The 18,404-nt window shown below is 44.9% G+C and overlaps 1 protein-coding gene across 1 annotated transcript; it reads right to left on the bottom strand.

The window, feature by feature from the left end:
* Positions 1 to 17,139: 17,139 nt before the first annotated feature.
* PURG (purine-rich element binding protein G) lies at positions 17,140 to 18,216 on the bottom strand. The gene has a single exon (XM_008936273.1). It carries the CDS (start codon positions 18,214 to 18,216, stop codon positions 17,197 to 17,199), a length of 1,020 nt encoding a protein of 339 aa, XP_008934521.1. The 3' UTR covers positions 17,140 to 17,196.
* Positions 18,217 to 18,404: the final 188 nt, after the last annotated feature.

Raw genomic sequence — 18,404 nt, 5'->3', positions numbered from 1 at the left:
CTGCAGGACTAAAAATGATCATTGAGTGCTATGCTGGGCAAAGCAGCATCTTGCAGGACCATATTCGAGCATTATCTTGCAAAATCACCATTTCCTATACGTAGGCACTGGGGTAACATTTGGTTTAAATACCACTGACCTCAACATTGAGACAAAACCCAAACAGTGTATGTACACAAAACTTATCAGCGTGAAAACTCCCATACCAAAAATTCCTAATTTTCCAGGTCTTTTTATAACATGTTCTTTCCTGTCTTCCGACCGTAAGATTTTTGACAGATGATTTGGAAGTGGATAGTAAATCTAATGTTAGGATGCTTTGTCAAATTGCATAGAAATTTCCTGCACTGCTCTCACAATGAACTTTTCACTTTGCAATGTATTTTTGCTGCTTTACTTTGTCCTAAGGACACACCATGGGCAGTATCTGAGAGTTGTTGCAATTTTGCCTCCACCTGGACTGGCAACGCTGTTAAATTTTTTAAAAGAAAAGCAATTACAGGTTTTCTGGGAGAAAAGGCTGCTGTGCTACCCAGTGACCTCACCTTCAGCCCAAGCTCTGGATTTTAAAGGCATCTATAAAATCCTGCTTCAGCTGGTGCACTAGATTTTCAGCTAAATATTCTTGGCAACTTTTCCAGTTTCCAAAAACCAACTCATTTGAAAGTTTATTAGGAGCAACGTTTTATTTTTGGAGGCGGAGGCTTTTGCTGAGTTGAAGCCTGCAGATATCTGTGTGCCACAATTAAATGCCGATTTTTGGTGGTGACCAAAGCGATGCCCAGATGCAGCCTATTGCCGAGTAGAACGCGATCCCGGATCACTCGGCAGGAGAGGCGTGATGCAAACTGAAGATGCAGAGCCATTTTTAATTCTATGCTAATCACTGCAACAGAAAACAGATCCTGCAGTGGAAGACTGATTCCGGGAAGAAATAATCATCCATCTTTTGTAGTCCTAGCTGTGCTGCTGAAGTAGATGCTTATTTACAAAATGGCCATCTCCAGAAAAAGGCTGTTATTGTCGCCTGATAAAGTGATACATTCAGATACTGCCATGCTGGGGGGGGGCCTGCCAGGAAAATGCTGCTTTGAAACTAAATGCTATGAACTTCAAGTATGGGATACCACGTCCTGTTCACCAAATACCAGCTGTAGGACTAATGAAACCCACCATACCCCAGAAAAAATGACTGGAGGTCCCTGCTTTGAAATTCATGGTTTCGATTTAGAGAAGGAAAATCAAATGACCTTTAATGATTTCTATGTGAAAATATGTTTTCCATAAAAGCACAAATGATGTATAAACCAAAATGAAATTCCAAATGCAGACCTTCTGTAGTTTGTATGCTTGCTTAACTATGGACAAGAAGCATCTTTTTCCCTGTCTGCACAAAAATATCCATCATGCAGAATGACATAAAAAAGCCCTTTTTTGTATGAAGAAAAAACCCAATGTATAAACCCATGAATCTGCAAAGTAGTTGTGAAAGGGATGAAAAAGACCCCATGCAGCAGGCATGCAATCTGTTTCTGTTCCCCTGTGTACCACCACAGTCCCTGAAGAGACACAAGGTTGCACTGTGAGACTACCTCACGGGACGTGAACCTGCAGAGTTGGGTCACAGCCAAGCAAGACACCAAGTGCCTTGGCAAGCCCTCCTGTTTCAGCACTTTTTCCTTGGCCATCAAGATAGTCTTCATCAAAAAGTGTTCAGGGCAGCAATATCTATATGACAAATTTATTCATGGGGACCTTGTAACCACAGCTGCTGCTTCTGGCTGGGGATGTCACCACCAGCAACTCGCTGCCATGGAAAGGGCTCTGCTCGGTCTTCTCCATCTCTCCTTGCTGGGTGTCCACATGTTTTGCTAGACATCGTTGAAACCTACGTCCAGCATCATGAGACAAGTTCCTGGGGCATAGCAGAGTAACTCCAATGCATCGCCTTGCTGTAAGTACGGTGCCTGTAGACAGGAACATTGGCCCACAGGGATCACATGTTGAAAGCAAAACATTTTATTACCATCGGTTAAGCTTCATAATGCACACTTAGGAGTAAGATAGAGGTTATATGGAGATCACTTTGCTCTCCACCAACTACAGCTTCTGGGATTAAATGCAGCAGCTGTTGAGCAGTGCGTAACAGGACCAGTGGAAAGAAAAAGAATAGTGTACAGTTGAAATGGCATTGGGGGGTAGCTTGGTAAAAACCACTCCTCTAATTTGATATTCAACCAGAAATATTTTTTTTTTATACTGTATAAAAATTAACAGCCTCCTAGGCAACAGCTGGTGCCCAAGTACTGCCCTCGAAATGCACCCCTCCAACTCAACACCCACCTCAGCATCTACTACCTTGTATGGGTGCCACAGCACTGACACAACATGCAAAGATCAGAAGCAACCACTTTTGTTTTGAGGGGACAACCCCTCTACAGTCCATGGATCGAGCTTAAGAGCAAAGCAGGATGCTGCAAACACCAGAGCTCCTTGCTTGCCTAACCACAACCCCTTCTTGTGGCACACAGGCACTTGTTGGAAATTTTGGGTTGCCGTTAAGGCAGAAAGGTTCATATAACCCATATATAAACCAAATTCAGCATGAATGCTAGCTCAGCAACAACGCTCTGCAACACCCACCTGGTGTTCATTCAGATGTGTGATTTTGGGGTTGGTTTTCTTTAAGTTGCCATGGAATGTTTTTGACAGTAAATGCCATCCTGAGATGCTTTCTAAAGAAACTAAGTTTCTTCCAGAACGAATTGCACCTTCAATATAATATCAAAAATATGGTTATCTTTCCTAGAAGTCATAGGTCACAAAAAGCTATTTTGGACCATCTACTAAAGAATCACTAACATAATTTAACAGCACCAGCTTTTTTAGCCCAAATTAGTTTACCTCCCAGCCAATCTTCTACAAGCAGCTACAAACTGCATCAAACACTATCCAGACGAACACTCTGTTCTGATTTCCCTTTTTCTGATACAACTCTTATTTCACACTGGTTTCTGCATTCATACAAAATCAAAAGGAGAGGGAGAAAATGCCTTCACTAGTAAAAGGGGATTACAGCTATTGCTAGCACAAAACTACCGATTTTTCTTCTTCTAGAAAACAAACTTCTTGGCTACAAAGGTGGGAAGCTCTTGGGAGACCGAAAGTCCAGAGGAGGGTGGGGCAAGTGAAAAACACTCATGTCTTAGCTTCTTGCATGTTCTCTTCTGCACAGCATCTTCAGCCTTGCCGAGAGGGAGAGGTCACAACAGGTTTTGAACAAGCAGCAAGAGAGCAGCTCAAGGGCTCAGTACGGAGGACAAGGAGAAACTTCACTTTGTGGAAGCCTGAGAAGGTGAGGAAGCTAAGAGGATCTTTCAGTTGGTGCTTGCTCTCTCTCTTCCCATGGCATGGAACAGCTGAGAAGGCTGTATCTCTCTGCAGGAGGGCACTTCAGAGCCTGCCTCAGGAAGAGGTTTGGAGACAAACAATGGGGGTGGTAGATCAGCCCACCCAGAAGGGTTCTCCAGAACAGCCTGCAAAGTCTGAGCCATAGCTCAGTCTTCACTCTTACCTTTTGGCTTGTGTCTCACAAGCTCATTCCTTTAACTTTCTGTTCCTCTTTCAGCAGGCTTGCAGGTATACTTAGGGAGTGACATCTTCTTTAGATGAGCCAGCAAAAGCAACTGAATCTTTGCAGGTTTGGAGTTGCAGTCCCTTCTTGTTCTTGAATCACCTCGGAAATGGCAAGAAGCTTTCAGAACCCGTGGGCTGCTGGTGAATCCCGGTGAGGCTGCAGGTTGTCTATAAAGGGATAAGCATGTGTAGGGAGGTTATCCCTACTTTAGAGAGTGTCCCCTAAGAGCGGAAAAGAGCTGGAAAAAGCAACAGGTTAAACTGCAGTTTGCTACTGCAGGGAGGAGTAAGTGTGCATCACCTCTGCCTTACACTCTGGATTGTGGGTTTTCTTGGGGACACACATATCAGCACAAAACAGGCACTGCCAAAAAACTGACTGTATGAAGCTGTTTTTAAAAGAAAAGTCTCTGTAATATGCCTTCACCAAGATAACCCACAGTTAAAAGCTGGCAGCATCCATGAAAATGTTCATCAGGTGACTCCAGCACTTCCCTCTTCTTCTTTCTTCTTATTTTTTTTTTCTTTTTTAATAAGATAGCTAGAAGAAACTTATCACTTGTTAACTCAGAGGGTCACCCCCGACAGCGCTGAGGGATGACTGTGCTGGCGTAAGCAAAAAATGCTGTTACTGAGCACAGGGGCTGGGATGCAGCAAGCTCACATGCAGGCTGCAAGCTGGCACACACCGATCCCAGGACAGAAATGTCCACACGCTCTCCTGAGCAGCTGCCTCACCGAAGTACTAGGCAAGATTTAAAAGTCCCATGAGAAGGGCAAAAACAGAAGGCTAAAATAGTTGGGCTCCTGTGGTAGTCAGGATAAAGCTGTTTACACCTTCCCTTTGTTGTTATACTATGATACACAAAAGGTGTGGGCAGTGGTCCCTGGCCTAGCTTGGGTCTCTGCTGCCACACTGAGCCAGGTCCCACATTCAGGCTTTGATGGTCCCTGGGGCTGGTGGCTCCCTGCATTAGCACCCACTGCAGCCACTGGAGCCAGCGCAGCCCTGTTAGAGAGCAGATGGGAGACCTGGCAGAGGCACAGCTCTTATCTCAACATCTTTGTACGTGCTTTGCTGTGGGTATGCTCATCCCACGGACCCAAATTTACTAACCCACATCAAACCCGTGGGTTGAATCCCAAACTATATGTGGAAGTGCTTTGCTGTTATGCACGCAGAAAAAAAAAGCTACTTTAATTATTCTGCAACCAATTTAAATGTCCCGGAGAGGATGAAATCCTGGCGATGTTTAGCTCAAGACACATCCTTCCAGACTGCAGCCCACTTCTGCATTCAAAGAAACCAAATTAAGGCTATACGTAACAAAGGATCCAGGCACAGCATTGAGCTGTGGCGAGAAGCAAGAGTCTAAGCTCAGAGCAATACTTGTAGCAGGCACGGTAAAGCTCATCCCTGGGGAAGCTGTCATATGTTGTCTACGAGTGAGATGTTGCACGCTAGCTCTTCGGAGGAATCAGCAAGCCTACAATAACTGCACAATCAAATCTACCCGAGGTACCTTGATCATGCAACCCTACTCAACTTGAGAATGATCACAGAGGGAATGAATGGCTGTACGGTTAAATAACACCAAGCCTCACAAGAACCTGCCTCAGCCCAGAGTTAACACCTTCTAAAGCCTCCACTGCCCATGCAACGGCTGCAGAAGCAGAGGAGAGCTGAAGAACAGGATGTCTTTGGTCCCTGGAATGGTTAAGGCTAAAGCTAGACACAGAGGAACGCAACTGCCTTGCAAAAATATAACCAGCTACATGTCTTTTTGTCCTACATCAGCTGCAGCAGTTAACAAAAACACAGGGATGGAGGGAACTGAGGCATATATGGGCTTTGCACAACATTTCCAGAGAGGTTCACGAGCAAGGGCTTAAAGTAAGGTGGTGAACTTCTGAGCAAAAACTTGATTTTGAGCTCTTGAGCCACATCAAACATGAACTGTCCTGATAAATATTCCTAGGGGTCAAACTGTGAAAAGAAACTGCACAACCACAACTGGGCCCTGTGAGCAAAGGAAGAAGAAAATGCCCCTATACATTGAGCCATAAAAACATCTATGGGACAGCTACCCATACTGCTTCAGTGACCTTGATGTTTTGCAAACAAATGGAGTAAGAAATGAAACACCAGTTTAAAGGATATGCTCTGAGCTAAGAGGCATGAGGTTTGGCTTACCTTGTGAAACATGGTGCCTATTTTCAACTTTCTAAGTAAGCATTTGAGCCAAAAAAACTCTTTCTCTAATTTCACCAGGATGGACGGGGGATTTTAAAAAATGCTTTGGTTAAAAAACATTGCCATTAACTACAGTGATGTGCACACAACCTTTGGGAAGGGTCCAGCAAAACTTTTTATGTCTCGGAGAGAAAGGGAAATGATCACATCAGAAAGAGACACACTACAGCTTTAAAGGACATGAAAGGAAAATAATTTTTGATGATTCAGGGTGGAATGGGAGGCAAATATGTTAAATTGACATCAGCTGACAAAATCCCCTTGCCAGAGAGCTGATAGAAGCTAGAAACACATACATGGTTTAGTCAAACAACATTGTAGGGCTGGCCATTTGTTTTATTTCTTCCCCTGGTATTTACCATTGTGAATTTGCAAAAGCATTGGAGCTCAGAGAAAAAATGCAGTGTGCCCCCCAGATCCCTCCTGGATCAGAGGACTACCTATTAGACACAGACACACCAGTAGAATCCTGCACCTGGAAGGTGAAGAGAGAAGAAAAAGAGTTCAGCATGTGTAACTGAGTTACAAGTTCTAGTATGAATACTGAAATCAAAGCCTTGTCCTGTACTCTGGGCTGCTGACAGCCTCTGCTCATCCCTGCTGTGATGCCTACCTGGGAAAAATCTCTTTTAAAAGTGGCACCGGCACAATACTACAGTTTTCAAACTCTTTTCAAAGCATCTTGGCAAAGAGAGTCTGTCCTTAGAGGCAGCTCAGTTCCCAACATCAGGTAGTTCTCAACCATATAGCAGCACAGCAAAGTCCTCCACGCTACACTCAAAGGGAAAAATGGCATTTTTTATAGCAACAATGGTTGAAGGGGAACTTCCAGAGCCAAACCAGCTCCTGTTCACCACCAGCTATTGAGGGAAGTAGTGGGAGCAATGAAAACACTGGACTTAGCCCCCCGTGAGTCTGTTCCCACGCTGCAAAGCCATCGTGGTCTGCTGCTGCCAGCACACAATGTGCTTTAGCTCACCCATTACAACGTTAGCACAGAACAGCAGGGATAATTAATTTATGTTAAAAATACCAGGACTGCATTGGCACATTCAGCCTTTCTCCTAGGAAGAGGAGGGAAGAAAGAGCAACTGCCGCTTGACAGATGTTAGTCGTACGTGTAAATGCACTTCTGGAAGGCACTCAGATATTCGTGTCGAGTGATTATGGAGCAGTGTGAGAACCTGCATTGAACAGGAGGAACTCCTCTGTAGTCATACCTACACAGACCTGTCAGATCTCCTCGCAATAAAAATGTTACTACGGAAAATCCAATTAACTTTCAGTGCAGCCAAAGCTTTGGGGAGTTGTAAAAAACCCCAGACCCCGGTGTTCTTCAGGCAGTTACCTGGCATGGCTGGGTGGGCACTGCTTGCAGCGCAGCTGAGAAGGAGATGGAGGCACAACCACATGAAGGCGAGGGAGCTGAAAGGCTTTCTGAGCAGCATAACTTGTAGCTCCCCACCCAGAAAATCAATAGAGGGGCTTAAAACTTCACTGGAGGAAGGGGTTACATCTCCCAGGAAGACCTGGGACCGAATGCCAATGCTGAGTGTCTTGCTCACTCAGGGAGTTTTTTTCCAGGTCCTGACAATGACCTGATGCTCTGCCTCTGTTCAAAGCAGAACGAGCTCTTCTACGGAGTGTTTTACTGCTGGGAAGATGATGAAGTTTAAGTGCTGGCCAGTTTTGCCTTGAGATTCCAATTTGTAAGAGAGAAGTAGAGGAGGGAAAGATAGAGCACAAGCACAGATGATGATGGTAGGAAAGGAGACGGTAGAGGCAGAAGGAGCAGAGAGGAAGGCCAGTTAACAGTAGCAAAGTTCATGTAAGTGTTTCGGTGCCTATGCACATTGAAAATACACTTTTCCGTAACAATCCTTGGAGATTTGGGAACACAAGGGAAAGCCTGTATTTCCAAACAGATTGGCACAATACTTAGTATTTAGGAGGATATTTAATACTTAGGAGAACATCTGTAGATGGGCCATATTTTCTATGTCAAATTCAGAAATAAACAGAGGCTTGAATAATAGATAGTGTCCTGCTGCCCCTCCATATACAGGAAAGATTTGTATTGCAAAGCTTTGTGGAAAATGTAGCCTGGATTTTCTAAAACTATTAAAGAAGTGCAAGAACTACAGCCCAGGTGGAGAGTGAGAAATTACTGCCTTGGTAGTTGCTCCACTTGAAGCTGGTAAGATCACAATGAAAATATTTTTCCTGATTTTGGATTCTATAATTCTGGATTCAAGAAAAAGACAGGCTCATCAGAAAGCAACAAGAACATGATAAGGGGTAAAAATTACCCTCGGTGGAAAGCTTTGTATTTGCTTAGAGAAGGTTGCAGAAGAGACCTGACAACAGTATTAAATTATGTAAAAGAGCTGCAGCAAGGAAGGGAACAAACTTCTTCTGTAACTCCTCTTGAGAGCGCAGGCAGTAAGGCAAAAAGTGATAGAATTAGATGGAAGCAAGGGACACAGAGGGTGGACAACCGGAGAACTATCTGAGGGTAAGTAGGGTGAACCACTGAAACAGGCTGGGGAGAGTGGCTGGAAATACCTATTACTAGAGATTTAAAAGAGCAGATTTTTTTCCAGGTTGTTCAACTTGGGAAAAATATAGATGCTTTTTGTTGTGTGAACCCTGAAACGTACCACTAGAGGCGCCCTCATACTAGTAAATTTAAGTAATAGAGTTGAGTAGTTTACTCTTTTGTAACTTTCTGCCAACTACTGAGCACCAGCCCGGCTGAAAACCAGCATGAGGAACCTCTGCTAGTCCCACCTCTGAACAGGGGACCACATCTGATGTTCTCCAGAGGTCCCTGGCAGCCTTACTGTAACACATCTTATACAGCATCCTCTCATCCTCCTCACCCTTAGACTTCTTTGGTCTTTTCTAGGGAAGGTAGAGGTGGAGGAGTTCTTGTAAGGCTTGTGAGACTCCATTCAGGACTGAATACCCAAATCTGTTGAACAACCTGGTGTAACTGAACAGTACACTGATACAGCTTCATAATGAAACAACAGAAGAACAAACAGTTGGAAAACTGAGCAATTGAAGGTCAGGAAATGCCAGAACTAAGGATTATCTGAGTACCCTTGATTCTGACTGCTTTGGACATATGCATAGAGAGCTTAATTACACAGTCTCTTACAACTCTCCCTCCTCCTCTAGCATATAGGTTTCTTCTTCATTCATGGTTCCATATGGAATCCAAACCTTAGCTATGCATACCTTCCAAACATTGCATATGTTACCTACTCAGTACATTTCACACCATGTTTCTTCTTGTTTTGTTTGTGGACATTATCCATATTAATCCATATCAGATCATCACAAAACTTCTAATGGCAAATGAACTCATCCTTATCACACCCTGTTGAGGTAGGGAGGTATCATTCACCCCGTTTCATCATTGGGGAGCATAGGCACAGGCAGAATAAAGCCAAAGTGATCCAGCTTGAGATACTGACAGCCTCTCCAGAGTCCTCGCAATTATTACAGCACTTCATTCCTTCAAAGCACAGCTCTCAACAGCTGTTAACACCGACTGCTTCTGTACATCAGACCTCAAAGCACCAACACTGGTGCCTAGGAAAACAAAGGCGATACAAGTGGTGATCATCTGCAAGGAGTCTTGTTAAAAATGACCCAAACCCCTTTGCAAAGATACGCACCGAGTTTGTTTCTTCAAAGCCGCTTTCTTTACCTCTGATACCCTCCAGCCTTCACCAACACCTTTCTTCTGCAATGGAAAAGCTGCCCCATCAATAACATAATCATCTGTCACACAGCCCCAGAGTAGGAGGCAGTCAGAGCAGCGTGTGGATCAAGGCTTTGGTGAAAAGCACAAATGAGCATCCATAAATTGAGAAAACCTTCCAAGCCACCAATGCTTGTATGCTTCCCTCAGCTTCTTCAGGTATTCCTGGGCAAGCCTCTCAGCACAGTAAAAGCCAAGCCACTTGAATCTTAAAAAGCAAGCTGCAAAAGGAGTAACTCCATTTGTCGGACCTGCCTGGCCCCTAGGGGTTTGTTGGTGAGACTTGACACTTGCAGAGTGTGTTACTGCCAGACAGATGTGCCCCAAAGAGGAAGGAGACCAAGCCAAAAAGATCCACCCTGGTCCCCAGGAGGAACCAGGCTCTCCGCCTCCTTTCCTGGCTCTGTGGGACTCCAGTGCTGACAGTGCCACTTTTTCCTCCTGTCACAGACAAAACCATTGGCATGCTCTGCGATTCCCTGGAGCGTGAATCTTGCCCTTGCCTCCCTCCACCTCCTCCTGCCTTTTCATTCCCCTGCCTCGGTGGGAAGCACTCATCTCTGCTCTTACTCCCTCTCCTCCCTCTGCATCATGCCAACATGTGCTTGGAACAATGGCCAGATGGGAATACTTCTAAGAGCCTCAGGTTAACCCGTGGCTTTTATCCCACAGACTCGCTGCTGTTTTGAAATGCAGATTCTATTGCACATGATTTGTAGTGTAAAGGTTTAAAATGTTAATAGCCTAGTATGTTGGTATTGCTTGTGAAATCTGTCTCCCTGCTTGTATGGCACGTTGACCATCTCTGATACAGAAAACAGAAAAGACGACAGCTAACATTTTAACGTCTCAAAAGGGAAGGACCTATTGGAAACATTTGTAATACTATTTTTAATATGTATATGCATATACATATTTAATATTCTTCTCTCTCTTCTTGCTATGCTAATTTGTGCATCACACACGAATCCACAGATCTTATGTAGTGCTTAGCAAGGCTGGGCAGAGGCCTGAGCTTTAGCTATCTTCCAGCAACCCACACGAAGGGTGGTCTTCTCCTCCAATTAATCTCTGCATGGCAAAGAACTGAGATAAAGAAACAGCTTGACAAAAACTTCTCCTGCCTACAGGATGGATTTCCCTCACTGTGGTTAAGAAACCCATCTGACCAGCTGCATCTCCAACCAACAACCCTAAGCCACCAACCATTGTCCAGCCCTGTTGAATACGCAGGATGAGTCTGAAACACCTAAAAGACAGAATATATCTTTTTTTGTTTATGGTGGCTACTCTGTATGGAGCAAACAATTCCCATGTGCCACTCCAAGTGTTTTGAGGTAGCCAATCAATAAGGAAGATTAATTAGAAAATTGTTAATAGTGGTTTTATTGGGGTGGTGGCCAGGCACCTCAAGGCTAGGCCAGGACCTCTGGATACAGCATAAAACACAAACCACATCTAACAAACATGAAAAGGCCAGAAGGCACATTCAGCATAAAACCTTCCAGAAGTTAATGTATGTAAGAGAGCCCTGAGGCTGTGGGTTCACATTTCACATGATGCCTCAGTGTGGGGAAGGAAGGATCTAATTACATCCATCACAGAAACGCCAAAATGACGTCCACCTTCTAAAACCTAAATTTATGCTTTGACATTTCTGGAAAACCAATTTTTAATCCATGTCATCTATCAGGAGTTCCTGATATTTTATTTTACTTCAGTGCTTCAAAATACTGTTGCCTTTATGGAGGTACAGGCAGGGAACTGAGCACAGGCATCACCAAATATTAGGAAGAAAAATCAGTGTCAGCTCATGAAAATTTCTGCAAATTTCTGAGAAAGAGAGCAGCAAAAGATCTGGATTTAGACTGTTCCAAAACACCCAAGTCCGGAAACAACTTGTCCCCTGACTAGGGCTTTTTTCCTGTGGTCATTACAGAGTTCAGCCATTTTTAGGCAAGACTGGATCACCCCAGAATGTCCACAGCCATGATTTTGCAGCACCGGGCTAAGTGATAATGAACTGCAAGCGTGTAGGATACAAAGGGCAACGAAGACCCTTCACAGGAACCACAAATTTAACTTCTACAGAGGAGAAAAAAAGCGCAATGGATGAATCCTGTTTCTCCAGATGCTCCAATTTACTTGGTTTTGCACCTCTACAACGAAATTTTAACAACTCGAGATGAAAGGGAAAGGATGGGAGATCAACAAAAGACATCACCATGCCAGCATCATCCACAGGTACAAGGAGGACAGCTTAAACCTGCTGCCACCTCCAGCCACCACCAACACACCCATTCAAGGGGACAAGGTCCATGGTTCCAGCCTGTTGGGCATCTGTGGGGACGTATCCTGATTTCAAAGGAAAACCTGGATATGCTGGACAAGCTTTGCTCCCCAGTGCTGGTGTTCACACTGGAGGATGGATTTGTTCCAGAAAAGGCTGTGGGGTGACAGCCTTGCTTGGATTTTGCAAGTAGCTTATGATATGTTACAGTGGCCTTTACCTCCACTTTAACTTGGATAAACTATTTCAAATACAACCTTTACTTGAAAGGAATTGGAGAAGTAGGAGGGGAAAGGTGAATTTTAGACAGCATGACATGATAAGTAATTAAAAATAAAGGGCATTTTAATTTTGGAGGGAGCAGCATAGAAAATTAAATGGAAGGTATACTTTTCATTAAGGGTTATTTTACAAATTGTGTCTATATACTGTATGTGCAGCAAAAGTAGGAATGCCATGCAACTAAAATTGCTTATTAATTAATTTTCAATCTGATGCAAAATCTGCCCAATAAAAACACACAATAATAAACCTTTTCCTGTTATAAAAATGCCTACGCTTGGATAAAAAGGGCTACAAGTCAAGCAAGTGGTAGTCTTCCTAACCACTACCAACTCCCTTCCCTATGAGTTTAGGTCACTCCAACAGGCCACAGGGAAAAAAAAAAAGAGGCAATCATTAGACTACAACATCTTTAGCAGAAAAAAAAGTGTGCTGACATTGATTTTGGTAATTGCCTGCTTTTTGTTTTGTATGAAGAACAGGTTTTTAATACTTCTGCTTGGGATTTTATGAACATTTGAAGAACCAGGGGTTGTAACATGCCATTGAAACACGATGTGGCCAGCAGGCCCTGCAGCTGCCTCTTCCTTAAAGCTCTCACTTCACTCCACCAACACCTCCAAGGAAGAGATTTGCCTTCTTTTGATTCTGTTTTCCCTTACAGCCTTGCTGAAAACCTAAGGGATGACAGCACTTAAAAGCAGGAATCTTACAAAGGGCAGCGACAAACACCACGCAACCAGGTGTCGGTGAAATAACGCGTCTATCCAGACTGGTAGTAGGAGAGAACTGCCCCCTCTTTAGACTGCGTACTTGAGATAAATAAGATTATTTTGCTACGAGCTACTACAGGCTACAATATACTCACATAAATATATTAATGCCTATATGTGAATATGAATTTGTATATATTGGATACAGATAAGAAACACTGATGACGACGAGCATATTACCAATAACCGCTGCAGCTTCTTGCTGGGTAAAGTCTGTCATCCAGACTTAACACGACGAACCCGCCACGGTGGGTGTTCCATCCCCTGTGGAGTGCCCAGTTGGTCACCCCTTGCTGCACCAGGGCAAAACATTTCATTAGCACACCCCTGCTTCCATACTTCACCAAGAAAGCCGGCTCCATGGGTTGGACTCAACACAAACCCCCCCCGGCTGCAAGGCAGGGGAAGCCCCCACAGCCCTTTCCACCTGGGATAAGGTTTTTAGAGATCACCCCTAAAAGCACACATGGGGCAAGCCAAGTACGAGAGAGCTGCTGGACTTGGCTTTGTCAAGACCATAAGCTTGGGGTTTTGCCTCAGCTGCAACGTTGGGGGTCCAACTTGCAGAAGGGGCAAGGAGCCGCCACAATGGCAGAGCTGAGGATGCTCAGCAGCTCTGCAAATCACAACTTAAAAAAACCCAAATCATCCCACTCTTGGTGGTTCGAGAGGATTCTCAATACAGCACCTGTCCTCCTCTAACATATGAGCAGAGCTGGACCAAGCAAGTACGACAGGTCTCTAACAGACACGTGCATGCAGGAGACAGCTTCTTTCAGCATTAGACTACGATACTGAAGCATCCCCTTACCAGAGTGGGAGCAGATTTGTGCTCCTACTATTATTTACACAATATAAAGTGCATTACGATTTAACTATTGAACTGACAGACTTTCTGCCGGGACCATACAATTTTGCAACAGAGGTGAGGGCTCGAATAGGAAATTCTCTCATGAGAAGAAGAGGTTCAGACTGGTGCTCTTCACCCTGTCCTCCTAAGGATTGTTTTTGGCCGTTCTTTCTAGTGCAAATAAGCTTGTGTTTTCTCAAGTTTAAGGGACATGGCAGTTTCAGGGCATCGGGAACAAACACTTAAAACGCATTAGGGATTCGGCATTGCCGAGCATCTCGACAGGCTCTCCTGCACACGAGCAGCCTGTCTTATCGCCGCACGGGGAAGCTGAAGACACACTGCCAAAACCAACATGGAACCCGTTTCCGAATCTCAAAGTCTTGCATTGCTATATTTCGAGTGAGTCTGTACTACCCTCCAACAACAACGTCTGCAAACATCGGTGCTTTCCATCGCAGAGGAGACCCGTGGCTAGTGGTTTACCCGCAGGGGATCGGCTACAAACGTGGGGATCCCCATCCAGTTTCAGATACTAAGGTGCACCCTGTGCTGGGGAATAAATGCATTAGTGGATCCTAAGGGATAAGAACCGAGCCCGACCTGGTAGCCAGCAGACGCCGAATTCCAGGGTGATATTTCCAACAAACAAATGCCATCGTAAGGCCAATTCCTTAACAAAAGATACAGGGATTTTTAAAGAAATGGGCAGCAATAAGGAAAGCCACTTTGCATCTTTTTTTTCTTTTCAAATGGTGAAGAAAATATCCCTTTCCAATTGTTTTGCAAGTATTTTCCTCACCAACGCTACAGGAACACAGACAAGGCATGAACACTTACAACACGTGGTCACTGGGGCTAATTCCAACGTAGGAGCTTTTACGGTCCCTTGAGGCAAAAGTAGGGTGGAATGGGGAGATGTCAAGCTCATAGGGGAGGAACGTCATGTAGAAAGGGGAAGGGGAAGGAGAGCGTAAAAAGTTTGTACATTCATAGCTCCGGTTTGTTGGAATAGAAGTTAATTTTTTACTCCAGGCACTGTGATGGGCAGCAGCAGTCAGCGATACGCTAAGGTACGCATCAAGGACTCATTCATTAAACTCTGGTTTCACACCAATAATAGTATGTGGAGTTATTTTAATGTTGGGTTTGTGTTTTTTTTTAATTGACCTGTTAAAACCATTGGGACCGAAGCCCTAAGAGCAATGACGAACCAGCAGCCCGTTCAACCTCCAGCTGATTCATCATGGTCCGCTTGCTGTTTGAGTGGTGGAGCGAGAGCATCACTCCAAGAGTTGAAAAAGTATCTGAAAGAGCAATCTACACAGAAACGGATAGGAGCTTTTGACACTAAGCCAAAGGCTTGGTTGGTATAACTGCTCATGTGTTGTTGTACCTAACGGGGGAATCACCTAAAACAGTGAAATTAACTTTTTTACTTCTTGTCACAACTGCAACATTTTCCTAAAGGTTCTTTGGTGACTTTGGTGCAAGCTTTTATTTTTTTATTTTTTTATTTTTTTAAAGTTAAAACAGATCGATTAGTTTTAGTACCCAAACTCAAGTTCAGATTATCCACTCAGTTCCCACCCCTGCCTCCCCAACTTGTCTACTTAACAGGTAATAGCATTCAGATTGAACGTGGCCATGCAGCGTGCAGGTGTGTCCAGACTAAGAGCAATGAACAGTCTGGTTGGAGATAAATATATTTCTCAACAGCATAATGTAATGGTTGGATGGAAAAATAGCTGGTCCACATGCACACTAGGCCACTCTGTAAAAAAAAACTGTTCAATGATTATAAATATCTGATTAGACACAGTAATGAGTACTTAAAAACAATCTTAAAGGTGGGCAACACGTTACTGGGAGTACCTGGAGCACAATCAAACTCCTGCTGGCTTCAGAGGGGAAGGAGCTGGTCACCCAAAGGCTGGGAAAGCCCCTTATGTTTTAAGTATTCTTGTTTTAAGAAATTACAACAAATGTTCAAAATCTTTTGTCACCCTCCTAAGGAGGTAATTGCACACATTCTCCCTCCAGGCAGAGAGTTCATATCGTGAGATGTAAAATTGACATAACAGAAATTTCAGCGGCACAGTGCTGAAGCCTGAGGGTGGGCAACCAGGAATCGACTTGCTCAAGGACAGACCCAGCTCCGAGTGGGTGGGGGTGATGGCTGGGCACAGATATTATCTCCTAACAACAACACCTGTAAAATCAACACAACAGAAAACCTGACATGGCAGTAGCCACGGCTTCAGAAACATGTGTTGGGTCAGTATGAGAGAGATGCCTTTTGCTATGGATCTAAGGGTGCACCAAACCCCCCAAAGGTCTTTCTTGCAGTGGGAGGAGGAAAAACACCCAGGTGTTTGCCTGGCACAAGGGACATCACAACCTCATTAATCTCACGTTTGGGAGAGAAGCCGGGAGCTTCAGTTGTGGCCTTCCCTCCACCTCTGAACACCTGCTCCACAGCCGCCTGCTGGAACGCCTAACACCCCTAATAGAAAAATACCTTTTGAAATCTTGGACAAACACATTAAAAATGAAAACAATCCCCAGCCTTGCGTGGGCAGAACATATAGATGAGGAGTGGGTTATTACTCATCACCATTAATTCAGAAGGCTTAGTGCTTGAGTAGAGCTTTGCTATCCTGGGACACTAGGGTTGTTCGGTCAGCGCAAAACTACAAAATGAATAACAAATTTTCCACTCTTCACCAGCATGTTATAAAGGTCTGACCAGTTATCGAGGTTTTACCCATCATTTCAAACTCAATAACCAGCAGATGCCAATTTTAAAACCTCTACTTTTCCTCATCCACAAACCAGCAAATGACACCAAGTCAATTTTTGTTGTAAATTCCCTACGGCTGCGCTTCTCAGCGCTTTGACCAAGTACAGGCAGAACTCAGTCCCAGAAAACCCGTCATAAGCAGAAACTGATACATTTCATCATAAGGTTTGAGGTTGGTTTTTTCTTTTAGTATCATGTTGAAGTGCAACACAAGCCTTATCTAGACTATTTAAAGGTCAGAGTGCTGGATTTTTTTTGTGCTGATACGTGTACTTCCATAATCTTCAACACTCGAAGCAGCTGACTCATACGGACTCGGGAGGTTGGTACTTTCATAAGACATACGGAGATGTTTTGGGTGTAATTTAATGTGATAACCAGACTCCTATGACGTTACATACTGAAGTTAGCAAGAACCATCAGAAAAGGACTTTACAAAAAAATGGGGCAACTCGAAATTACTATAGGTTAGTCCCTCTCACCAATTTCTGCTTTTTTTGTTTTGCTACTTTGCCAGACGGCCAGTCCAATGCACTCTATTCGAGACCCTCTTGCTCTTCACCACTGTCCCCTCTGGCATCCATTCTTTTTTCTTTATGGCTGTTGTAAATTCTCCTCATCTCTTCTTCATACTTGATAAAGTTTTCCCCAAACCGTGTCCACGCTTTGTATGGAACTGTGATGGTGTTACGGTAGGGTGGCCTCACCTCACTTACCTTCAGGAAAATGCCATACCTGTTGGATCCCACGTCGAAGTAGAAGCGCTTGTTGTCCACTCGGAAGGAGGTGCCCTCAGGGAGCTCCGGGGGCTCATCGGCTCCCCCTCGGCGATCCTCTATGTCCCCCTCGCCGTATTCTTCGATCAGCTGGACCAAAGCATCCCTGAACTCAATCATCCCTTGCGCTGGAAGGACGATCGTCTGTTCCTGTCCCAGGCTGTGGCCAAAGTAACCCATCATGCCAGGTCCCCTGCTCATGGTTTGTCTTATCCGCAAGAAGCGCCCTCGCTGGTTCTCCTTCAGGTCCAGGTAATACTTCCGGTTGTCCCTCTCGATGTACTCCGTTTTGAGGACGCTGTGAGGGTGCTCTTCGGAGCCGACAGACACTGGAGGTGAAGGCGGCGGGTGCTGCTGTCGCCTCCGGGGATGCTGCTCTTTGTCATTGCTGTGCTCGTGCCGGTGACTGTGGCCGCTTTTCAAGCCCAGGTGGGCATAGTGCTCGATGAAGTCCCCCAGGCAGTCCTTCAGTTCGGCAGCCACAGACAAGGAGAGGGTCAGTTTGCTTTTCCTGATATTGTCCTGCCTGCCTCTTCCTATCCAGACCTCGGCAATCTTCAAGAACCGGCCTCGGGAGCTCTGTTTCACATCCAGATAAAATCGCTTTTTCTGGATGTCCACCCTCTTGGAGGCCAGCTCCTGGATCTCCATGCAGCCCCCCGGGGAGGAGGCCGGGTAATGGTACTGCTGCTGGGACTGGGAATAAATGCTCCTCTGCAGGCCAGAGCCGCCCAGGTTCCTTCCTCCTCCTCCTCCTCCTCCTCCTCTCCCTCTTTCCATCTTTACCAATCAGCTGGAAATAACACATAACAGAGACACAGATGACAACATCAGCATCAAGGGCCTGCTCGGCTCCTCTGGCGGCGTCTCCGTTCGGCGCTGCTCTCCCTACAAAGCCGCCTCCCGCATCCCTCTCCACTGCCACGGCACGCAGCAGCGCAGCCGGGGGATCCCGGGGGCTCCGGCTC

The sequence above is a fragment of the Merops nubicus genome, unplaced genomic scaffold (genome assembly GCF_000691845.1).
Source record: "Merops nubicus isolate BGI_N331 unplaced genomic scaffold, ASM69184v1 scaffold28462, whole genome shotgun sequence".
NCBI classification, from domain to species: domain Eukaryota; kingdom Metazoa; phylum Chordata; class Aves; order Coraciiformes; family Meropidae; genus Merops; species Merops nubicus.
The sequence above is the reverse complement of the archived record's forward strand: the minus strand, read 5'-3'. Positions and strand labels throughout refer to the sequence as shown.

Coding starts and splice junctions, on each gene's coding strand:
- PURG (XM_008936273.1), bottom strand. CDS start 18,216: ATGGAAAGAGGGAGAGGAGGAGGAGGAGGAGGAGGAGGAAGGAACCTG.